This window comes from Cnephaeus nilssonii, assembly GCF_951640355.1.
Source record: "Cnephaeus nilssonii genome assembly, chromosome: X".
NCBI classification, from domain to species: Eukaryota; Metazoa; Chordata; class Mammalia; order Chiroptera; family Vespertilionidae; genus Cnephaeus; species Cnephaeus nilssonii.
Genome location: NC_137071.1, coordinates 76867973 through 76893789, shown reverse-complemented (window position 1 = coordinate 76893789; position 25817 = coordinate 76867973). Strand labels below are relative to the sequence as shown.

Sequence of the window (25817 nt, the reverse complement as noted above, 5' to 3'; positions counted from 1 at the left end):
TTTAGATAAATTCTATTCTAGCAGATCTGTGTGTTACATAGTAGGAAGCATCTTTCCTCTGTGGAATAACTGTGTCTGCTTTTCAGATCAGTTGCTGAATCCCTCAAAAAGGGCTGCACGGTTGAACCTGAGGGTTTTGACTTGATCACCTTGTACTTCAGTGACATTGTGTGCTTCACCACCATCTCAGCCATGAGTGATCCCATTGAGGTGGTGGATCTTCTCAATGACCTGTACATACTCTTTGATGCCATCATTAGCAGTCATGATGTCTACAAAGTAAGTTAATTAGCACAGAAATACACTGAGTGGCCAGATTATTATGACCACCCCATCAGTACTTCGTTGGGCCACCTTTTGCCTTCAATACTGCGGCAATTCTTCTTGGCATTGACTCCACGAGATGTTGAAAGGTGATGCGAGAAATATGACACCATGCCTAATGAATAGCACTGTCCAGTTCTGTGAGATTTGATGGTTGTGGAACCAGCTGCCTGATGGCTCTTTTAACTTTGTCCCACAAATGCTCAATTGGATTGAGATCTGGTGTTTGTGGGGGCCACCTAAGCAAGGTAAAGTCTCCCTCATGTTCTTGAAACCACTCCTGCACAATGCGAGCACCATGGCATGGTGCATTGTCTTGTTGGAAGAAGCCATCTCCATTGGGATATGCCAACATGATAGGATGAACTTGATCAGCAACGGTACTTAGGTATGTTGTGCTATTCAGATGTTGTTCCACATGAATTAAAGGGCCCAAATCATGCCAGGAAAACATGCCCCAAACCATAACACTGCCCCCAGTAGCTTGAAGGGTTGTACTCATGCATGTGGGGTGCATGCTTTCATGCTGTTTCCATGAAATTCTCACTCTGCCATCTGCATGATGTAACTGGAAATGTGATTCATTGGACCACATGACTTTTTTCCAATGCTTGACTGTCCAATCCTTGTGTTCCTGTGCGAATTGGAGACATTTTACCTTGGTAACTGCAGACAGCAACGGTGTTCCAACAGGCCTTTGGCTTCCATATCCCATATGATGCAGTGTATGGCTAATTTGCCTACAAAGGTCAGATGGTCATAATAATCTGGCCACTCAGTGTATATTCCAGAGAGAAATTTTTATATGAGGCCCATCTATGTATACTTCAAAATAAAAGGAGGCTATTTTGTTAAATGTTATTTAGGAATTAAAATTTAAATAGTAAATTAAAATTTTTTCATGAGTATCTCATTGGAAATGAAAGCCAGACATGATTGCTGGTCACATTTCTTTTGAGCTGTTTTCTAGAACTGGGACTAAGAAGAGGTTAGGTCCAAAAGTGTTATTGCACTTCAGTGGCTGACTCCCTACAGTGTAGGCAGTATAATGCTAGGCACTGAAGGGGATACAGAAGTATTGGTGCTTTGCCTGTAGTTGGTAACTGCCACAGAGTTCATCTTGGTAAAGTTTATGTAGAAATACATGCTGATAAAAGTTGGTTTCCCGTTTAGGTAAAATTTTTTTTTTTTATACAGAAGAGAATTCTAGCATTACTCATGTTGAAGAGCTATTAAATCTGAGGCTCTTAGGGGTTGCTACAGGGTAACCAAAAGCCCACCTATTGGTCTGAGGTCTGGGAAGTGGTTAATTGTGAGGTTGCAATCCCCTGCTTACACCTTTCCCTACCCTTCCAGCCTTTTAATTTCTACTCTTCCTTTCAAAGTTTGCAGAAGATGAATAGAGAATAGATGACTTCATAAACTCACTTTGGTGTGATGCTTCCTTACACTTGATTTTATTTGTTATCTTGTCTCTAGGAAGAAACTTGCTAAAATTTCCATAGCCTTGCATAGATGTTTCCACACTGTCTGCAACATGGATACTTATCTTATTGGTGTAGAAAGATGCCACAGGCATTCCAAACTTTAGACAACTCCTCTGTCCCAGGAACCAAGGCATTGCTGGAGAATGAGTAGCTCCATTCATTGGCTCCTTCACAGGAGTCTGAAATGTTCCAATTCTTAAATCACACACAGGGTAGTGTGTTTATCTCAGATTAGACAGGGCCCTTTCAGGTCAGGTAGAGAGCCTCAGGGCTAGGCAAAGCCATCTAAATAGGACTCACAAATAGACATCATACCTGCCAATCAGGAGGAACTGCAAATTAGTCAAGAAGCACACATAGAGACTATGAAGGAGGAAAAAATCCATGGAATCAGACTACTCATCTCAACTTGTTGAACTCAAGCAGCCTGAAGAGAAAAACAAATCACCAAAAGCTAATTCAGTTGAAACTAAAATAAACGGTGATTCAGCATGAGCAGTAACACAGTCACTGGTTTAATCAAGTCCAGCTGATATTGTTCAGACAATTGTTGGTGATCTTAGGGATGAGGCTGTTAGATATTTTGGTACTTTATGGTTATAGTAGGGAGTTAGTTGGCTGTTTCCAGGACAGAGCAGGGCTATGTGAATCCAAAATTGGAATCTGATTTTTTAGTCCAGTTTATTAAAAATAAACAGTGCAAAGGAAAAATATTGAACCAGCAGTGATTCATCAAACCTGTTTGTGTTTTCTTCCCCACCCCCCATAAAATTGGAATCGCTTCCTCTGGCACTTGATAATCTGAAATGGAAATGAGAAGGCTACTGCAGAATTACGAAGTGCATGATTTGTTTTCAATTTCAATTCTCCTGCTAGTACCTCGTCTCAACCAGACCCTTTTCTATACCTCTTCTTCCCTTTCTCTGTCCTTTTGTCGACTTATGCAACCCACAGTTTCCCCCTGCAGTCCCACACCAAGGCTAGGCAGTGCCTATGCTCCTTGCCCTTCAAATCTTTTTATCCATATCCTTGGGAACTCCTGTGTGACTGATTCAAATCTTAATGGTCAACCACCAGTCTTTGATAATGGCCAGCCAGTGAGTTTTCCCCTCCCATATAGCATTTGCACGATACCCATTGCCTCCCGCTGTGTAGACAGGCATGCTTATTTGAGGGCAGGGAACCTTTTCTCAAAGTCCACCAGGTAAGGGAGGCCCTGATTGGAAGCATGCTGAGGTACAAAGTCTCATTAGTGCAAAAGATCATTATTATTAGCTATATAGAAAATCATGATGAGAGGCCTATTGCTGATTACTACTGATTACTTTCTCTAAGGCTCGTTTCAAGACTTGTCAGTTTGGTAATGATGCCAATTATGATGATGAGGAGATATCTTGCACTTATCATACACCAGGCAGATTTTAAGTGCTTTGATATGTATTAAGATTTTAGTTCTTAGAAAACTCTATGAGGTAGATACTGTCATAATCCCTATTTTACAGATAAGGATACTGAAGCACAGAGAGGTTAAGTGACTTGCCCAAGGCCACACAGTTTATAAATGATAGATCTTGGATTTTAACCAAGATAGCATGGCTTCACAATTTCATGGTCTTAACCATTGCAGTCATGAGTACTGCTCTTTAGGAGAACATGGATTTAAACTGCATCCACACTTGTAATAGCAGAGTCAGATTGGCAGATTTCACAGAAGTCCTTTCAGCTTACTTATCTTTTGGATTTACTTGAAAAGCTCCAACTTACTGGTCACCTAAAAAAGTGAGCACATTTCTGTGGGGAAGATGAGGAGCACAGATTTTCCTTTATTTACAAGTTTTCAGCTCTAACTGTCCCCTCCAAAGCAGTTGAGGCTTAGTAGTGCTGACCCTTAAGTAGTAGCACTATGAGAGGAGGAGATAGCTGGTGGTAAAAGACCCAGTTCTCATATCCAATGAGACTGCAAAACTAATTTTATCATATTAAGAAGGCAAAGCAAAAGGAATGAACTCTTCCACCGCCATTATTTCCCTTTTCCTATACTTGCATTAAGGTTGCCCTAGCTCGTTTATCTGAAATCATTTAGCGAAATGTTTGATGGAGGAGTACCATGTGCACCTTTTCCTAGGGTACTTCCCCATGGATACCCACAGACAGTCTCAGAAATCTGCCCTTTTCCTTTTCCCAGGAATTATATGGAGCCTAATAGTGCTCTAAGGCCAGCCAGAAGCCTACAAAGTAGTTGTACTTATTTCAGAATTTATTGGTGTGGGACCTGACATCAGTATTTTCTAATAAAGTTTCTTAAGTGATTCTACTGTGCAGCCAGTCCTATGAACCACTGACAATTTCCCTTTCCTTCTCACTTTACAAAAGTACACCTGGTTCCCATCATACCACTTAAACTTTGTGAACACACACACACACACACACACACACACACACACACACACCCCAGAAGTTATTTGCTTGCTAAATCTATTTTCCCCTATTTCCCAGGTAGAGACCATTGGTGATGCTTACATGGTGGTATCAGGCCTCCCAAAGAAGAATAGCAGTAGGCATGCAGCTGAGATTGCAAGCATGTCCCTAGGTATCCTGAGCTCCGTGAGTATCTTCAAGATGCAGCACATGCCAGAGGTGCCAGTCTAGATTCAACGAGGCCTGCACTCAAGTAACAATGACCAGCTAAAACAAGAGATGACAATCCCATGTGCCTCAAGGGAAAACTAGAAAAGGAGGGAGAGGATATATATTTCCCTGATTATTGGTAGCTGGATTATCCAGCTGTCTAGTGCTGCATAATTCTTTTAAGCCCACTCAAATTTATTCTCTTCACAGTGGTCAGCATCCTTGTTCAAGATACCAAACCCTTTCAGTCTACCTTTCTTGTTAAAGCCAACATTTCAGTGTTTGACTATATGATACAAGATCGACATGTATATGTTGTATTTAGGATAATTCACTTAATTATTTAAAATCTCTACTCCTGAAGTATTTGTCTCCCACACTACTCCCCACTTGTTTGAATATATTCAGGATCTCTCCTTCGTTGTATCCTTCTCATCTACTTTAACAAATTCACAGTTATCTTGACAGATATCTCACTTGATGTCACAGATATCTGGCCTGGTAGTCCTTCTTGCTCCCATCTCCACTTACCTCCTCTTTATCATTGCTTTGCTCTTTTAGGCTCCTTTTCTTCCTCCATTCTTTTCATCCCTTTCCTACCATATTTCTTAAAAGAGTGATTGATATTCATTCTGCCATTTTGTCAATATCCACTCCCTCTTTAGCTCCTTTGTAATCTGGCTTCAGCCTTCAACACTGTCCCCAGTTCTGTTCTCTTCTTATTTCTGCAGCATTTTATATTCTTGAAAATCCTCCCTAAAAATCTTCCCTCAATTGGCTTTTCTGACATGCTTCTCACTTGCCAAATGACTCTTCTCCATTTCATTTCCTGCCGCTCTTAATTAGTCCTACTCTCTAAGTGTGGCTGGTCCCATATTTTCTGCAAAACTCTGAGTTATGGTCTCCTTGCTCTCTGCCCATTCTAACTTCTAATTCATTCTCTATGCACTGCAGCCTGCCTTTCATTTTCTACCATTGTCTGATAATCTCTTCTGTCTCTATCTTTCCCTTAGATATTGATATTACTCAGGGTTCTGTCCTTAATCCACTGTTCTCCTTTCCTTATATACTCTTCTGGGTGATCTCATTCATGTCTATTATTTAACTGCCACTTGTATGCTGATGACTTCCAACTGCACAACTTCAGCACATGTCTTCTTCCTTAAGCTTTAGTCTTGCATACCAAACTTGCAGCTGACATTTCTACCTGAATGTTCTACACGAACCTCAGCCTCAACACATCCAAAACATAATTATTTTCTTCCCACATTAACTTCCTCTTCTTTCTGTTTTTATTCTCTATTTCAATTGGTGGTATCACCAATCATCTTGTTATTCCAGTTAGTCTTGGGAGTCATTATCCTTGACTCCTTCCTCACCCCGACCTTCACCATTCAACCAACTATTAAGTCTTGAATATTTCACCTTTTAAATATTTCTTGAATATGTCTTATCTCTTCTTGACTCTCACTACTCAAGGCTAGGTCACCAGCATCTCTTGCCTGGATCATTGCTATTGCATTTTTGTGGTTCCACTCTTACTTTTTTCTATCCATCCTTCTCATAGTCATCAGCATAATCTACATTTGTTTGTCTGTCCTTCCATTAGACATACACTCCTGGATGGTTGGAACCATATCTTACTCATGTTTGTATCCTGAATGCTTATCACTTTGTAAGTGTTCAGTATTTTTCTTTTAAAGAAAAGCTCTCATCTCTCATTTGTACTTCAGTTTAACATCTCCAAAACCCCTTAGCACATCAATTCTTGGATAATTCACCATTACTGTGAATTCAACATACCTAAAACTTCAAGTCATCTTTTCCCACAAACCAGCATAAGTTCATAAGATCATGCCAATTTCCTCATGGTCATCAGTCAGATAGCCAACAAGTCTGTTGGTTCTCCTTTCACAATGTCTCTCTCTTTTATCAACTCTTTGCCCTCCCCCTCCTCTATCAGCACCTCCTTTCTAGTACTCACAACATTTTAATTAGATTGCTGCACCTTCCACTTAACAGTTTTCCTTGGTTATACTTTCTCTACTTTCAATGCATTCTATATACTGAGGTGAGAAAAAAAAAAGAAAAATCATTTTCATCCTACAATTCCTGCTCAAAGTTACCTAGTAGTTCAATGTCCTATAGCTTGTACAAACTAATATCCAACCTTGTTTACAGTTTCTCCCTAGCCACCTGAACTACACAGATTGCTTTCCCTATGAGCTTCCCCAAATTTCATGCTTGATCCCAACAACAAACCTTTGATTCATGTCCCTTTTGTCCTACTTAAATCCTACCCACCCATCAAAATTCAGATCAAATTCTGCTTTCTCCACGTGACCCTTCTTAACTGAATCAGGTCCTAATAACCACCCCCTCCCCAAACTAGTATAGCACTTCTGCCTGTAGCATTTATCTTGCCTCAACCATACATTGTTCTAGGTTGTTAGTTAATTGCTTCCTGTTTCGTTGTCTCTTCTCTTCAATCCTCCTATATAATAAAGAGGTAATATGCAAATTGACCATCACACCCTTGCACAAGATGGCTTCCCCCATGTGGTCACAAGATGGCCGCCACTGAGGGCAGTTGTGGATGATCAGGCCAGCAGGGGCAACCAGGCCAGCAGGGGAGGGTAGTTGGGGGTGACAAGGCCTTCAGGGGAGGGAGGGCAGTTGCGGGGGGGAACCAGGCATCAGGGGAGGGCAGTTAGGGACAACCAGGCTGGCAGGGGAGCGCAGTTAAGGGTGACTGGGCTGGCAGGGGAGGGCTGTTGGGGTCAATCAAGCTGGCAGGGGAGCAGTTAGGTGTCGATCAGGCTGGCAGGGGAGTGGTTAGGGGGTGATCAGGCTGGCAGGCATAAGCGGTTAGGGCAATCAGGCAGGCAGGCAGGCGAGCGGTTGGGAGCCAGCATTCCCGGATTGTGAGAGGGATATCCGACTTCCGGGATTGGGCCTAAACCGGCAGTCAGACAGTCCCCGAGGGGTCCCAGATTGGAGAGGGTGCAGGCTGGGCTGAGGGACACCCTCCCAGTGCACGAATTTCATGCACCGGGCTTCTAGTTAGATTATAATCTCCTGGAGAACTGAGACTATGTGTTACATTTCTTTTTTATTCCCCTAGGTGCCCAGCTCAGGGCTCAGTGAATGCTTCTGAATGGGTAAGAAATGAATTAAAATGAGAAACTTAAGTTTTGTAATTATTATTTTTATTCTTAAAAATTAAAGTTTAGAAAGGACTTTTTGAAGCAGAAAGACTAATTACTTTTTCTAACTCAGGAAACAACAATAAGACAATGCTGAACAAATTTAATAGAAACAGAGTGGAAATCAGAAAGGTAAAGGTGAAGAACTTCCTAGTTACTTCTAGAACTAGGTTTTCAGTATGGTTGTTGAAGTTTTTCAAGTAATGTTCACTCTATGAACACCTAACACAACCATATTAAAATATAAGAACAAAAAACATTCTAAGGGCAAATAGAAAATATTCGTGGGTTATCTATATACACTGCTCTTCCGTGCTCCTAATACAAATGATTGAAAGTCAACTCCACTTCTTTTTGGATTTTAAAACTGTCTTAGTAATAATTGTCTTGATAGACACAGTTTGAGAGACATATAGCCCTATGGCATTTCTACTTCCAATACTAAGGCACAAGAGAGTGTCCCATTTTTTTCCTTGCAACAAATATGTTTGGATCCTGAGTCTCTGCCCATTCTTTCTGGTTTGGGTTTGATACTTATTTGTCCTTGTTGACAAATATAAGCATCTTGGGTATAACTGTTGCTTGGAACAAAGCTATAAATCAGAAAAGTAGTCATGTCTGCATCATTATAAACTTGCTTCTCATAGGTCAAAGAATTAATTACTCATTATAAGACTTCCTTCAGATTCTCAGAGCTATTTGGTGGCAACTTTATTCTTTTATGAAGCATTGAATGCATACCTGTTGACTGTAATCCCAACTGCCTGCTACTCTGTAGGGCCAGTTATTGCTGGAGTGATAGGCCTCACCATGCCCAGATACTGCTTATTCGGAGATACTGTGAACACAGCTTCTCGGATGGAATCAACAGGGTTATGTGAGTACCTATAGTAAGGTGGATGGGATAGTAATCTCTTACTTTTGAGAAAGTAATTCTTCCTCAAGAGAGGAGGAAGAGAGCAGAGTACTTGATGTTTTGAAGAAAAAGAAAACACAATTTGAGAAGATTAAGAAGATTTAACATATTTTTCCTGGTCTGTAATGGCAAAACAGTAGGGGGTGATGTTGGATTGAACATGTATCTTTCTTGTTATAGAAATGAAATTGTAGCTAAGTGACACTGAAGCAGCAAGTATTTGATCAAAACAAGTAAAAAAATTATTTGGGTAAAGGAAAAAATTTGCCAACTTGATGTGTTTAGGGGAATCATGTTGAAAAAAGAAATAACTAAGGAACTGACATTTTTAGTTTTTCAACTAGTTTATGGAGACATACCCAGAGCCAGCTGCTGTTTGCTGCTCTGGTCCTCTTTTTGAACTAGTTAGGACCCCAGGAGTTCTGGCTTTATCAAATATCTCCCTTGAATTTAGCTACCAATAACCCCCCAACCTAAGGAGTTTGGGATTCTGAAATAATTAATTCCAACTTGCTTGTATATGAAACCATTAGCTTCTATCAAAATATCCACTGTGTCCATGATACCACTCCTTCTTTGAGAAGAAAACTGTACAAACTATTATGACATCTGTCTGTTGCCAGCAACTCTTTCTTGGTTATGTACTGCTACTACTAAGGCAGTATCTGAATCACAATATGCTTTAACATATATCTTGGTTGAGCATAGATTTGTTCATGCTAGTATAGGAAAATAATAAATTTTATATATACTTTTTATGGTTTTTATACTTAAAAAACATAGGCCCTTAGTAGCCCTGGCTTTGGCAGTTACCAGGTAACACAGCTCGTCTTAAATTTCAGCAATATATGCAAACTAGTCCCTGATGATATGGTGGCCTATATCACAGTGGGTGGTGCCCTGTCTGACCCCACTCCTCATCACTCATGTGCAGAAATAGGCTTGCACAATGGGTCCAGTCTTAGTCAATCTAGCCTATGCAGCCATGATTAAGGAGGCAGCATGGAATTTAGAAGCTGTTGTCAGAATAAATTTTCTGACATCTGGGAAAGTCTTCAAACTCTATAGACATGGCTGAGGACATGGACATAGTCTTACAAGAACTGCTATAAGCATATGACTTTGCTTTTGAAGTGCATCTCAAGATTAAGTGAAATTGATCATGGAGCCGCAATGCAGATTTGGCACAATTTATTGGACTGATGTAAGCTTGTAGAAGACTAAAGTCATATTCTGGTCTGCACCAAGGAAACTCCACACATTTCACATTGAATATATAAAGCTGAGAGCAGAAATTGAATTTTCAGATTTAGACAGCATCTTGTTTTGTGATGAGCTAGGAAGAAGAAAATGGAATGAATCATATACAGCAGGTGTTTAACAGTGACTATGCAAAGAAGACATTAGGAGGGATACAAAGAAGTATACACATGTGATCTTTGCACTAAAAGAGCTGGTTAATATGCTTTTCTGGAAGCTAATAACTGAAATATGGCATTAAAATCTATACTTGACTGAGTGTCTGTAAAATGGTACCTCTAATCTCATATTGGATATGAGACTGGGGCATGTCACAGGTCTATTAAAAAGTAAATTTCATCAATACCTCCTTTGTGCCCAGTTGTATCCATTGATTCTGGAATGGAAGTGATTAGTGACATAGCCCTGGAGTGATCCTCCTTGCCACACAAGTAGATGGTGGTCTCTCTCTTATGAGCTGTGTGTTCCTCGCCAGTGGGATTACTCTAGTGAAAGGCTCCCTGAAAACCAGATGCTAGTGAAATGGCACACATAAGGCTGGCTAGGAACACACTAGATGCTTATATGACTTTTAGGAATAGGACAACCCTTTTTGAACAAGTTTTCTGGGTGGCCATGAGTTAGTGAGGAAGACACCAACAACAGTAGTGACATGTCAAAAAAGGAAAGTCATTTAGAGTAAACATACCAGAAATTTCTTCCAATACTTTTCAGCCATGCCTTCCTACTTAGATTATACTAAGCTTGTAAAAGAATTACCTTCTCAAATGTGCATGAGAATAAATCTTGGACTTTTATTTAAGACTCAACTTGAACAAGGTTTTACTTTATAGGACAACAGTTTTCAGGAAGGCCAAGGAATCTGCTTCAGTTAATAAATGAGTTTTCTTTACCAAGTAATTACACTTAGTTTCCAACAAAATTTTTTAGTTCCCCATATAAAGCTCTCACCCCAGGTTAGGATCCTTAGTTGAAAAATAATACATTCATATGTGTACACAGCTAGATAAACCTACTCAAAGGTCAACTATAAATATGTAGTAGGCACAAAATGTTATGAGAGGTCTTGAGTCACTTCTCATTGATTTTTAAAATTTTATGTGCAGAAATATTGAAAGATGGTTGTATGGATGTATATGGAAAAGTCAGTCACTCTTTCGTCTCTTAAGTAGGATATGTAAACCTTGGAAGTTCAACCTTGGCAGCAGCCTATGAGAGACTCCTTGAAGCCTCACTTCCTTCAGAGGAGATCACATATCAGCTGAGAGCACAACAGTGGTTGCTGGTTTCTCCACCTCAACCCTCAAATTAAATTAACACCTTTCTATTGCATGGTCTTTCATCTGAGGTGGTATCTATGAGCTAAAAGATGCTATAACCTTATTTGGGCCTGGTGAGGAAGACCATAATTCCCCCCTCCTCCTATGAAATACTAACTAATGCTCTCTCTCAGGGCCTAGCTTGTGTAGCTCAGTGGTTGAGGGTTGACCCATGCACCAGGAGGTCACTGGTTTGATTCCTGGTCAAGGCACACATACAGATTGCAGGCTTGATCCCCAGTAGGGAGTGTGCAGGAGGCAGCTGATCAATTTTTCTCTCTCATTATTGACATTTCTATATCTCTCTCACTCTCCCTTCCTCCCTTTCTAAAAATCAATAAAAACACATTAAAAAAGTATAAAGCTCTCTCTCAGGGACTTTGTTTACGGTCTAGTTCACTTAGATGTGGTGGTATTTATTATATTAATATTTTCTCATTTCTTTTTACCTAAAAGGATCCAAAATCATATCTCTCTCCCTCTCTCTCTCTCTCTCTTTTACAGTTTATCACATTCATGTCAGTCATAGCACCAAGACAATTCTTCAAGCTCTGAGTGAGGGCTATGAAGTGGAACTTTGAGGAAGATATAATGTCCTTTTGTTTTGTAAGTCAAATCCTTGGACACACCTGCTTCTGGAGAGGTCATGGTCTGCTGAAAAAGTTTACCTGGCTGTCTGAGACTCAGAGCTATAATTTGGGCAGAATTTTCAGCCCCATTTGTGGTTCCCAAAATATTGTTGCCTTTTGCCTCAGTTTTCTTTGAAATACTAGTGGCCTGGTACATGAATTTGTGCACATTGAAAGGAAAATAAAATAAATATTTTAATATCGCTATTTGCCTTTTCTCTATAATAGAAGTGTCAACCAAATTCAAGATCTACAATGACAGATCAAAGCACACACATGCGATTGGCTCCAGTGAGAACTTTATATCTATCGCGGATGTGTGAGTCAACTTAGCCTTTTATATATGTAGAATAAACTTGCTTAACTAGACCTGCTTTCTGATTTAGCTAAACTTTTTCCAGCCCAGTGAAGCACCCCAACTTCTCCTTCAGGTAATTGTCAGCAACACAGCAGTAAATATCAACATGAAGCAGATTATTATTATAGATCATGCAGGGAGAACAAAGGGTAAAATATTTAACTGCAGCAGTGTTGGACTGTATTCTGCACAGTGAGAACACTATTTCTTACTTCTTTTCAGTTGGGTCAAGTTTCTAAACTTTCTAACTCTCCATTTTCCTGCTAATGAAAAGAAAATTGGATTCCACTGAGTCTCCTATCTACCTACTCCAGGATTTCTGTGAGGAGCGAATGAAATGAGGCATGGGAAAATGCTTCACAGACATTTGATTAAAGTGTAAAATGTTTCCACCTGGCTATAAAGCAAGTCATGTTGCTGGGCTTGAAGAAACTCCAAGAAGGCTAGTTGCTAGGGAGAGGAAACTGGGTGTTGCTACATGATGTCATTACCCGGTGCCCACAGTAACCGTTTCTGGGCTGGACTGGGTTGTGGGCCGAATTTTGTGCCATGGTGTCTGGCCAGTGTTGACTGCAATTTGGTGGGCTATTGCTCTGGAGTGGTGGTGGGGCATCTGTCCCACTTGGGGGAAGCTGAGTGTTGCTTTGTGGGCTCCAGGTACGCGGTGCCGTTTCTTTGTAAATACCCAGTGCACATTATGGCAGCTCCTGCATCTAGCGTCTGCCCCCTGGTGGTCAGTGCATGTCCTAGCGACTGGTCAGATGGTCAGACACTTAGCATATTAGCCATATATATATATGGCTACAGTGAGTAAGATTGTTAAAACTCCCACATTTTTTAGACTATGAGTTGCATCTTTCTCTCTTAAATTATTGCCCAGAATTTGGCTTTCCTATGAGGTGCACTATTGTTTACATGTTTTAATTGATTTTACTGGAGGCTGGTGCATGAATATTCGTGCACTCAGGGGGGTCCCTCAGCCTGGCCTGCACCCTCTTGCAGTCTGGGAGCCCCCAGGGGATGTCCCACTGATGGCTTAGAGTCTGGCCTCCCTCTGCAGGAGGCAACTGGCAGGCTGATCAGGGGACAGTGCCAGTGGCAAGTGGCTGGCCCCGCCCCCCATTGCCCCACTGGTGGCCTCCCTCTGTGGGAAGCGACTGGACAAACTGATCAGGGACCTGCATTGGCAAGCAAGGAGCCGGCCCTGCCCTCCTGACCACCCCTGCACCACTGCTGTTTGCTGTTGCCCCCCCCCCCTTGCTGCCCCCTCCCTCTGCCCGCTGGCATGCACCTTGGCTGGCCTGGTGCCACCCACTCGCTGGCCCCGCCTCCTGCTGACCAGTCATTGAGTCGTTCAGTAATTTGCATATTACACTTTTATTATATAGGAATTTATTTTATTTTTTTCCATTATTTTAAATTTTATTGGAGTAACATTAGTCTACATGAACATATAGGTTACATGTGTGGATTACTAATTTGCAAAATCTGTATATAGGACCATGTGCCCACCACCCAAAGTCAAATCTTCTCCTGTCACCTCATATTAGGACCCCTTTCTTTCCCCCTCCCCCTCCCTCTGGCAACCATCACACTGCTGTTTGTGTATATAAGTTTCTGCTTTATATTCCACATATGAGTTAAGTCATATAGTTCTTAGCTTTCTCTGTTTGACTTATTTAACTTAGCATAATGTTCTCAAGGTCCATCCATGTTGTTGTAAATGACACTATTTCATCATTTTTTATGGCCATGTAGTACTCCATTTTGTATATATACCATATCTTCTTGATCCAAGAACTCTATCATAGGGCACTTTGGCTGTTTCCAACTCTTTTTAAAAATCCTCTCTAATAAAATAGTAATATGCAAATTAACCATCACTCCGCTACATAAGCCACGCCCACCAGCCAATCAGGGCGAGTATGCAAATTAACCCCAATCCAAGATGGCTACAGCCACAGAGAGCAAGGTTTCCCAGGTAACAGAGCAAGCCAAGCTTTCCATAGCCGTTGCAGGCCTAAGCCTCCACTCAAGCTACAAAGTTTCAATTATAGAAGGTAAACAAATTCAAACAAATGGCGGCAGAATGGAGCTTGAGAAAGCAGGCCAGGGTTGCCGATGGCAACAGGGGAAGCAAAGCTTTCCGCACACCCTGGCCCGGCTCACCTGCTTAAGGCTACAAAGTTTCAATTGTAGAAGGTGAATTAACTGCCACAGAAATGGCTGCCGCCCCAGGCTACAAAGTTTCAATTGTAGAAGGAAAATAAATTCCAGATACCAGGGCCTCCCCTTGGGTTGCCAGGGGGCGTGGCCGGCCTGCAAACCACCACAGGCCCCTCGCTCAGGCCGCCCCACACCCCAAGGGAACCCCCACCCTTATCTGTGACACCCTTCAGGGCAAACCAGCTGGCCCCCACCCGTGCACCAGGCCTCTATCCTATCTAATAAAAGAGTAATATACAGATTGATCATCACTGAAACACATAATATAGCTGCCCCCATGTGGTCAAAGATCCTGCCTCCATGTGGACACAAGATGGCCACTACAAGATGGCCAGCAGGAGAGGGCAGTTGGGAGGCACCCGGCCTGCAAGGGAGGGCAGTTGTGAGGGACCAGGCCTGCAAGGGAGGGCAGTTGAGAGGGACCAGGCTTGCAAGGGAGGGCAGTTGGAGGTGATCAACTCTGCAGGAGAGCGCAGTTAGGGGTGACCAGGCTGGCAGAGGAGGGAAGTTGGGGGCAAACAGGCTGGCAGGGGAGCAGTTAAGCATCAACCAGGCTGGCAGCGGAGTGGTTAGGGGGTGATCAGGCTGGCAGGCAGAAGCGGTTAGGGGCAATCAGGAAGGCAGGCAGGCAAGCAGTTGGGAGCCAGCAGTCCTGGATTGTGAGAGGGATGTCCGACTGCCCTCAAGGGGTCCCATATTGGAGAGGGTACAGGCTGGGCTGAGGGACAACCCCCCGCCGTGCACGAATTTCGTGCACGAATTTCGTGCACCAGGCTTCTAGTATATATATATTTTATTGATTTTTTTACAGAGAGGAAGAGAGAGGGATAGAGAGTCAGAAACATCGATGAGAGAGAAACATCAATCAGCTGCCTCTTGCACACCCCCCACTGGGGATGTGCCCGCAACCAAGGTACATGCCCTTGACCGGAATCGAACCGGGGACCCTTGAGTCCGCAGGCTGATGCTCTATCCACTGAGCCAAACCGGTTTCGGCTGTCTCCAACTCTTGGCCATTGTGAATAATGCTGCAATAAACATAGTGGTGCATATATCTTTGCGTATAAATGATTTCGAGTTTTTTCAAGTATATACCCAGGAGTGGGATTGTTGGGTCGTATGGTAGCTCTATTTTTAATTTTTGAGGAATTGCCAGACTGCTTTCCATAGTGGTTGTACCAGTCTATATTCCCACCAGCAGTGAATGAGGGTTCCCTTTTTTCCACAACATCTCCAACACTTGCTGTTGTTTATCTTGTTGATAATGGCCACTCTAACTGATTTAAGGTGGTATCTCATTGCAGTTTCAATTTGCATTTCCCTGATTGCAATCAATTCAATCATTTAATTTGATGTTCCCAGTGAAGTTGAACATCTTTTCATATATCTATTGGCTGTTTGTATGTCTTCTTGGGAGAGGTGTATTTTCAGGTCCTCTGCCCACTTTTTGATTGGGTTGTTTATTTGTTTGGTGTTGAGTTTTATGTGTTATTTATATATTTTGGAAATTAAACCTTTGTTGGAGCTACTGTTTGCAAATATTATCGCCCATCTGGTTGGCTGTCTGTTTGTTTTGTTGTTCGTTTATTTTGCTGTGCAGAAGCTCTTCAGTTTGATATAGTCCCATTCATTTATTTTTGCCTTTACCTTCCTTGCCTTTGGGGTCAAGTCCATAAAATGTTATTTGCCACCCTGGTCCATACATTTGGTACTGATATTTTTTTTCTATGTGACCTATAGTTTTGGGTCTTATGTCTAAGTCTTTGATCCATTTTGAATTAATTTTTGTACCTGGGGACAAACTGCAATCCAATTTCATTAGTTTGCATGTGGCTTTCCAGTTTTTCTAGCACCATTTATTGAAGAGACTATTTTTACTCCAATGTGCATTTCTGGCCCCTTAGTTGAAAATTATCTGTCCACATATGTTTGGTTTTATAGATGGGCTGTCTATTTTGTTCATCTGTGTGTCTGTTTATCTGCCAATACCATGTTGTTTTGATTATTGTAGCTTTGTCGTATATTTTGAAGTCAGGTAGCGTGATACCTCCAGCCTTGTTCTTTTTTTTTTTTTTTTTTTTTTCAGGATTGCTTTTGCTATTCTGGGTCTTTTGTGGTTCCATACAAATCTGATGATTTCTTGTTGTATTTTTTTTTAAAAAAAATGACACTGGGATTTTGATGGAGATTGCATTAAATCTGTATATTGCTTTGGGTAAAATGGCCATTTTAACTATGTTGATTCTTCCAATCCATGAACACAGGATATTTTATCATTTCATTGTGTCTTTTTAAATCTCTTTTAATAATGTTTTATAATATTCAGTATATAGGACTTTCACATTCTTTGTTAAGTTTATTCCTATGTATTTTGTTCTTTTGGTTGCGATTGCAAACAGAATTGTTTTCTCCATTTCTTTTTCTGAGGTTTTGTTGTTGGTATATAAGAAGGCAATGGATTTTTGCACATTGATTTTGTATCCTGCAACTTGACTGTATTTGTTTATTGTTTCCAGTAGATTTTTGGTAGAGTTTTTAGAGTTTTCTATATACAACATCATGTAATCTGCAAAAAGTGACAGTTTGACTTCTTCCTTCCCTATTTGGATGCTTTTTATTTCTTTCTCTTGCCTTATTGCTCTGGCTAGTACTTCCAGTACTATCCTATATAATAAAAGGCCAGTGACCAAAACTGTGGAATTACCAGAATGACCAGAACAACCAGAATGACCGTGGCACCTCGTCCCAGCCACCCCACCCCCCAGTGGGGACCCCCACCCCAATCAGGGGCTCCCATCACGTCAGGCCAGCCAGACCCCACCCATGCACTGGGCCTCTATAAAAATGTAAAACCCAACCCCACCACCACTCCAACCCAATCCACCAAAGGCTCCTGAAACCACAATTAGATCACTGATTCAGGCTAGCAGTTCAAAGTATAAAGCCTCATTCACACATGAGGAATTCACACCTTTCCCCTTCCCCTTGGACTCCGCATCTCATAGGAAGCATGTACCATATGGACACGCAAATGAAAGCTCAGAAGAGTCACTCTTTTGGGGTCCTGTGGCACATCCAGGCAGAGACAAACTGATCACTAAAAGCCAAGCACCAGATTCTGTCCCTTCCTCCAGACAGGCACTCCCCGTGGCAGGATACAAGGAGAGCCCCGTCTTGAATCTTTGCAGAGACGAGAATGCTCAGGAGGCCAAGATAATAGAAACCTAAGGACCCAAATGCTGGGGCCCATGCCACCAGGACCCTCTCAGCACAAGGCCAAGGGGAGCTCGGACCAAGTTCTGGTCCAATTCCTAACCCAATCACAACCTGCCATCCTGGGGCCACAGTGTGCACTGGAGTGTGTAATTGCGGGGGCGCTCTGGAAGTGGAAGGTTCACCCCAACCCCTGGGCCCCAGGGGTTCTCTGCCTGCATGCCCTTTCCCCAGGCGCTCAGCCCCAGCTGTGCCAGCAAAGCCCCTTTGCTGGGGTGGGATCACTGGGGTGGGATCACAGGGGCAGGCCGGGGGAGGGGCGGCCGGCCCAGGCATCCTCTGTGGCTGTTTGCACACATGTAGTTAGCTCTAATTATCCTGGGCTTTCAGTTCACCAACTCCAGGCCTGGGAGCTGCACCCGGGCTGAACAAACCCACGGAGCCACTGCTCCGCAGAATGAGCCCTCTCACTGGGCGGGCAAGCTCTATCCCCATCCACAGCACCCTGTGTGGTGTGTCTGTGTTTGCCCAACTGTGTACACAGCCACCACGTGCTGGCTTGGGGATATCTTTGTGGGTCCTAGGTTGTGTGTCTACACTGGCTGCTGGGAAGGTTCTTGAGTACCAGGCACCAGTGAGGAGAGGAGGGGGTGGCAGGTTGGGGGAAGGGGGAGGATGAACTGGTTTTCAGCTGTGAAGGAAGTGCTAGCTTTCGGCTCTCCTGTCTATGCAAGTCCTACATAAATGTGAGCCGGGGGCAGCAGCCAAGGCCAAAAATTCCTGGGATTTCAGATGTAACCACCAAATCGAGGTGTCCTAGACCATGCTCTGTCTCCTTGCCCCCTGAGCCATTTAGAACCTCAGCCACCAGTGCTCCTGTCCTACAGGTGGCATAGCCAGGGCTCAGAGAGGTTAGGGAACTCACCATAGGCAGTACAGGAGGCCAGGGCCGCCACTCTCCAGAGCCCTGGCACGGGGATTTGGGATTCGGGCTTTGCTCAAAAACAGAAGGTGTGCGGGGACCTGGGAGGGAATGCCTCCAGGTCCTCCTCTCTCTGTCTGATTTTGGATACCTAGCCCTTGGCTACCCTGGTCCTGCTTACTCTGTCCATTGCTCACCACATCCTTCCAGTCCTTTCCCTGAGGCCAGTTCAGCCATGTCTATGCTGAAGGGAACCAGAGAGCAGAGGAGAGCAAGCTCAGCCCCAGGGGCCTTAGTTGGAGGTGGAGGGATCAGCCTTCCGAAGCAGGACTTCTCAGCACACTCGCTCTGCCCTTAGGGCTGAGTCCCTCCCTTAGCCTTCCTGGGCTCTCTGTGGCTGTCTGTCTCACCCTGTGCATCCCTCTCCCTGTTCCTTGCTCTCTGACCCTGTTTACTCATTCCCCATATCTCACTGGGCCTTTTGTCTCTGTTTCTCATGGGATCTCTGCCCGTGGAGAACACCCCTGCTTCCTCTGCAAAGGAACACACACCAGCAGAATCCGCCTTTTCAATAAAAAACGACAAGTGGGAAACAGAGTGAATTAAAAAGCATTAACTTAAAAACAATCCATGTGTCTGCAAATGTGTTCCAAATGGCAGCACTTCGGCAGGGGTGGCAGGGGTGTGGCGTGTTGGCCACATGTTCTGGAGTCTCAGACACAAAAATGTAGGGGGCTCAGCACCTCGCTATGGACCCCTCCCACTAGCCACCTGGGATGGCAGGTTCTGGGGAAGGGACTTAGTCTATACTCACCCTCGCGGACCCCCACCTGATTCCATAGACCCTTTCCCCTGTTCTGGCATCTGCTGGTCCCTCTTACTCCCCCAGTACCTCCAAACCTTCCTATGCTGACCCCAACTCCCCTTCTGCACCAGCCCTCCCCGCCCCCCCACACACAGATTACACCCTCTCCCTCCCCTCCCCCTCCTGTCTTCTACCCCATACTTCTTCCTGCCCTGCCCAGCCCGACCTCCATTCTTCCTTCCTGCCCCAGACCACCCAGCAGCCCTGGATCTGAGAGAAGTGGTTAGAACAAAGCTTTCCTTGGCCGGGAGAGACTCTCCAGGGAGCTGCATGCAGAAAGGTGCTCCCAGTCCTATACCTGCAACTGCTCTGTCCTGCCAGATGCCAATCAGAAATTTTGTCTCTGGAGACAGAGGGTAGCAGAAGTAGGCTGCTGTCCTTTGAAGCCCCTCATCAGAGGAAACTCCTCCCACCAAAATAAAGTTCGCCCTGCTGCCTCCCTTATCACTTTCAGCAACACTCCTTTGCCCCTTTCCCTGGAAGTGGAAGGATTGGAGCACATCTATATATATAAAAGAGTGATATGCAAATTGATGGAATGGTGGAATGACCAGAGGACCGCTCGACCAATCACTATGAGGTGCACTGATCACCTCTTGGTACCTCCCCACCCCCCATGGTGAATGGGGAACCAGGCATGGGTGGCGGCAGAGGGCAGGGCTGACTGTGGGCAGCTGGGGAAGATGGCCCTGATCACAGACCAGGCCTAGGGACTGTACCTGCGAACAAATTTCATGCCTGGACCTCTAGTGTTGAATAAAAGTGATGAGAGAGGACATCCTTGTCTTGTTCCTGATCTAAGGGGAAAAGCTTTCAGTTTTTCACCATTGAATATGATATTGGCTGAGGGTTTATCATATATGGCCTTTATCAAGTTGAGGTACTTTGCTTCTATTCCTATTTTATTGAGAGTTTTAATCATAAATGGATGTTGTATCTTATCAAATGCTTTTTCTGCATCAATTGACAAGATCATATGATTTTTATCCTTTCTTTTGTTAATGTGGTGTATTATGTTGATTGATTTGCAAATGTTGAACCATCCTTGTGCCCCTGGAATGAATCCCACTTGATGGTGATGTATTATTTTTTGGATGTACTCTTGTATTCGATTAGCTAGTATTTTGGTTAGGATTTTTGCATCTGTACTCATCAGGGATATTGGTCTGTAGTTTCCTTTTTTTGTGTTATCTTTGCCAGGTTCTGGTATTAGGGTTATATTGGCCTCATAGAATGTGTTAGGAAGTATTGCCTCTTCTTCAATTTTTTGGAAGACTTTGCAAAGAATAAGCTTTAATTCTTCCTTGGACGTTTGGTAGAATTCACTGGTGAAGCCATCTGGTCTTGGACTTTTGTTTTTTGGGAGGTTTTTGATGGTTGTTTCAATTTACTCACTGTTGATTGGTCTATTTATATTTTCCAGTTCTTCATGATTTAGTCTAGGAAGGTTATATGTTTCTAGGAACTTAGCCATTTCTTCTAGATTATTGAATTTGGTGGCATAAATGCTTTCATAATATTCTAGTATGATCCCTTGTATATCTGTGATGTCTGTGGTAATTTCTCCTCTCTCATTTCTGATTTTGTTTATATGGGTCTTTCCCCTTTTTTCTTTAGTGAGACTAGCCAGGGGTTTGTCAATTTTATTAATCTTTTCAAAGAACCAGCTCTTTCTTTTATCATTTTTTTCTATAGTCTTTTTGTTCTCTATTTAATTTTATTCTGCTCTGATTTTTATTATTTGCTTTCTTCTGCTAACTTTGGGTTGCTTTTGTTCTTCTTTCTCTAGCCTTTTTAAATGTGATATTAGGTTGTTTACTTGGAACTTCTCTTGCTTTTTGAGATAGGCCTGTAGTGATATAAACTTCCCTCTTATTACAGCTTTCGCTGCATCCCAGAGGTTTTGATATGTTGTGTTATTCTCATTTGTCTCTATATATCTTTTAATCTCATCTTTTATTTCTTCTTTGACCCAGTCATTTTTTAGTAGTATGTTGTTTAATCTTCACGTATTTGTAGGTTTTTTTTTTTTTTTACCTCCTTTTTGCAGTTGATTTCTAATTTTATGGCATTGTGGTCAGAAAATATACTTGGAATAATTTCAATCTTTTTGAATTCGTTGATGCTTGTTCTGTGACTCAACATACCCAACATATGGTCTATCCTTGAGAATGTTCCATGCGCACTGGAGAAGAATGTATAGTCTGATGTTCCGGGATGAAATGTTCTGTAAATGTTGATTATATCCATTTGGTCTAGTGTTTCATTTAAGGCTGATATTTCTTTATTGTTTTTTTTTGTTTGTTTGGTTGGTTGATCTGTCTAGAGTTGTCAATGGAGTATTAAGGTCTCCAACTATAATTATCTTTTGATGTGTTTCTCCCTTTAATTCTGTGAGTAGCTCTTTAATATAGTATTTTGGTGCTCCCTGGTTGGGTGAATATATATTAAGAAGTGTTATTTTTTCTTTTCAGTTTTTTTTTATTTTAAGAAAAATGATTTTAAATATAATAATGTTACATGCAATAAACATTAATGTCTCAAGAAAAATGACTTTAAATATGATAATGTTACATGCAAAAATACTAATTATTCAAGACAAATTATCTTGCATATGATAATATTACATGTAATAAACATTAATATTTTAAGAATAAGAGGATTTTAAGTATAATAATTTACCAAAACTGTACTAACATAGTATGATATCACAAAAGTTGTAAGAAATATTAAAAATCTACAAATAACAGGATAACTTCTATTGTATTCTAGTATATTTTCCACCTCTGGCTCTATTTTTGTTCATCAGTTTATGTTGTTCATTATATTCCACAAATAAGTGAGATCATATGATATTTATCTTTCTCCGACTGGGTTATTTTGCTTAGCATGATGCTTCTAAAGTCTATTTTTTTGGATATGAGTATTGCTATTCCAGCTTTTTTTTCTTTTCCCTTTGCATGGAAAAATTTTTTCCATCCCTTCACTTTCATCCTGTGTGTGTCTTTTGTTTTGAGGTGGGTCTCTTGTAGACAGCATATAATTGGGTCATGTTTTTGTATCCATTCAGCTACGCTACACCTTTTGATTGGAGCATTTAATCCATTTACATTTAGGGTTATTATTGAGAGGTACTTAATTATAGTCATTTTTATTCTGTATGGTAGGTTTCTCTCTCTGTTTGTTCTTCTCAGCAATTCCTTACAGCATTCCCTTTAGCATTTCTTGTAATGCTGGCTTGGTGGTGATGAACTCCTTTAGCCTTTTTTTTTTCTGGAAAGCTCTATTTGACCGTCTATTTTGAATGATAGCCTTGCTGGATATAGTAATCTTGCTCTCAGATCCTTGCTTTCCATTACCTTGAGTATTTTATGCCATTCCTTCAGGCCTATAGAGTTTCTGATAAGAAATCAGGTGTCAGCCTTATGGGAACTCCTTTGTAGGTAACAGTTTTCTTTTCTCTTGCTGCCTTTAAGATTCTCTCTTTGTCTTTAATTTTTGGCATTTTAATTATGATGTGTCTGGACATGGGTCTGTTTGGGTTCTTCTTGTTTGGGGTTCTCCATGCCTCCTGAACTTGCGTGACTTTTTACTTTACCAGGTTAGGGAAGTTTTATACCATTATTTCTTCAAACACATTTTCTATTCCTTTCAGCCTCTCTGGCACACCTACTATTTTAATATTGTTATGTTTCACATTTTCCCATAGCTCCCTTAAGCTTTCCTCCTGTTTTTTAATTGTTTTTTTCTTTTTGGTTCTCTAATTGAGTGATATTTTCAACTTTGTCTTCTAATTCACTGATTCGATCCTCAGCTTCCCCTAATCTGCTGTGTATTCCTTCCAATGTGTTCTTTATTTGTGTTATGTCATTCTTTATCTCAGACTGTTCTTTTTTCATAATTACTATATCTTTTTTCATACTGTTGAGCATTTTTAACATCATTACTCTGAACTTTGTTTCAGATAAATTTCTTATCTCTGCTTCATTTATCTCTTCTTCTGGAGAATTCTCTAGTTCTTTCATTTGGGTTTGTTTCTTTGTTTCCTCATTTTGGTCATCTGTTTGGGTTTGTGACTATGTTTTAGGTAGATCCTCTAGACCTCTCAGTCTCTAGTGCAGGACAGTGTTAAAAGACTCAAAGCCTCCAGAGACCACCTCTGTCTACAGACTAATAGGATTTCAACTTGAATTGCTCCCAGGCAATCATCCTCAGGTGTGGCGAGAGTTTTTTCAACAGGGTCGGGCAGTTGCTTTTGCCTGGAGGCTAATTGTTACTTTTAATCTCTTAAGTGGCCTCAGGGCTAGGTGTTTTCCAATAGGGTGTGTGGACTGTCTTTCCCCCAGGCAAGGCAGATGTCTATGTGGGAAAGATGTCCTCCATTGTGTGAGGGAATGACACAGCTCAGGGAACTTGGGGTGTCTGCCTTCTGAATTCTACCCCCCAAGTCCCCAGTCCTGGGTTCTACTCTCTCAGCTCCAGTCCACTTCACCCTCCTTCTGCCAGAACACAAGGTGGGTGGCTGGACAGGGAATTTTTGTGCATTGACCCTTTAAGAGGGTGCCCAACTTTCAGTTGCCACTCCCTGGAAGACAGCATCCCACTGCTTTTCATAGCTAGATGTTATGTGGGTACCCTCCTCAGTTTGGTGCTCTCTGCTGGGGAGCCCAGCTTTGGGATTAGTCCCAGAGTTCTCAGTGGCACCCCCACTCCATAGCTAAGATATCTCTCCGGGACTTCAGTTGCTGTCTGTGGGTGCCCGGACAGCCTTTTCATGCCTCCACCCCTCCTACCAGTCTCCATGCTGTCTCCACCTTTGGTCCTTGGGTATCAGGATTCTCGCCTGTGAGTTTTCCATTCAGTTGTAATTCCAGCTTGTTCCTGGGAGCATGTCTGTGCAGCATCCTCCTACTCTGCCACCATGTTTTTCAACATCATGAGAAGTGTTATTTTTTTTTATGTAGTGTTCCCTTTATCATTATAAAGTGTCTATCTTTGTCTCTTGTTATCTTTGTTATCTTGAGATTTATTTGATCAGATATAAGTATGGCTATACCTGCTTTTTGGGGGATGTTATTTTCTTGGAAAATCATTTTCTACCCTTTTACTTTGAATCTCCCTTTGTCTCTGCTGTTTAAATGTGTTTCTTGTAGGCAGCATATGGTTGGGTTTTGGTTTTTGATCCACTCTGCTACTCTGTGCCTCTTTACCGGTGAATTTAGACCATTTACATTTAGGGTAATTATTGATGTATGAGGATTTCCTATAGCCATTTTAACTTTTGTTTTCTGGTAACTCTGTGCCTCCACTGGTTCTCTTCCTTTATGCTTCTATCTGTTGTTTTTGTTTGGTGGTATTCCATACATGTTTCCTCTTGTTTTCTAAGTTATATGTCTTGTTTTGGGAAATTTCTGTGTGTGGTTGCCATTATTTTTATAAAAAGTGAAGTTGCATATATACCATAGTGTTTTTTTTCCCTTTTGAGTACATCTGATCTTCATCTTCCTTTGACTGTCTATACCTGTCCCTCTTCTCCTTGTATGTTTTTATTGTCACAAATTATCCCTGTTTATGCTGTAAGTTTTTGGCAATGTTACTGGTAGTGTTATGACCTTATGTTCTTTGTTTCAGATAGAATAACTCCCTTGAGTATTTCCTGTAATGGAGGTTTTCTAGAGATAAAATCCCTCAGTTTCTGTATGTCTTGGAATGTTCTTATTTCTCCTTTGTATTTAAAGGATAATTTTGCTGGATATAATATGCGTGGCTGGTAATTTCTCTCTTTCAGGCGTTTGAATATTTGGTTCCACTCTCTTCTTGCTTGTAGAGTTTCTGCTGAGAAGTCAGGTGAAATTCTGATGGGTTTTCCTTTGTAGGTCACTTTCTTCTTTTCCCTGGATGCTTTGAGGATTTTTTTGTTGTCATTAATTTTTGACAGCTTCATTACCAAGTGCCTTGGAGAGGGCCTCTTTGGATTGAGGTAACTAAGTGTTCTGTTTGTTTCTTGGATTCATGGATCTATTTATTTCCATAAATTTGGGAAGTTCTCATCCACTATTTGTTTTAATACACTCTTCATTCCATACTCTTCCTCTTCTGCTATGCCTATGATTCTGATGTGTTGTGTTTTTTTTTTTTATGGAATCAGAGAGGTCTTGTAGGGCTATTTTGTATTTCTTTATTCTCAGGTATTTCTCTTCTTCCCTCTACATCATTTCTTGATTCCTATCTTCAATATCACTAGTTCTTTCCTCTAACTGGTTGGTTCCGTTTTCTATGCTCATCAGTTCACTCTTAATTTCTTTAACTGCCTGCTTCATTTCCAGGATTTATGCTATATTCTTTTTTAATAATTCAATTTCTTTGGAGAAATACTCATTTTGTTCATTGATTTGTTTTCTGAGTGAGCTGAATTGCCTATCAGTATTTTCTTGCATCTCATTGAGTATTTTCAGAACTGCAAT

General features: G+C 41.7%; 1 protein-coding gene across 1 annotated transcript in view; it reads left to right on the top strand.

The window, feature by feature from the left end:
- The window catches only part of GUCY2F (guanylate cyclase 2F, retinal), a gene marked incomplete at both ends in the record, with an annotated part of 149662 nt that overhangs the window by 107026 nt on the left and 16819 nt on the right, over nucleotides 1-25817 (top strand). Inside the window, 6 exon segments of the mRNA XM_079764569.1 lie at nucleotides 87-279; nucleotides 4308-4457; nucleotides 4461-4482; nucleotides 8424-8522; nucleotides 11645-11718; nucleotides 11722-11741. Of these exon segments, the coding sequence (XP_079620695.1) occupies nucleotides 87-279; nucleotides 4308-4457; nucleotides 4461-4482; nucleotides 8424-8522; nucleotides 11645-11718; nucleotides 11722-11741 (558 nt within the window).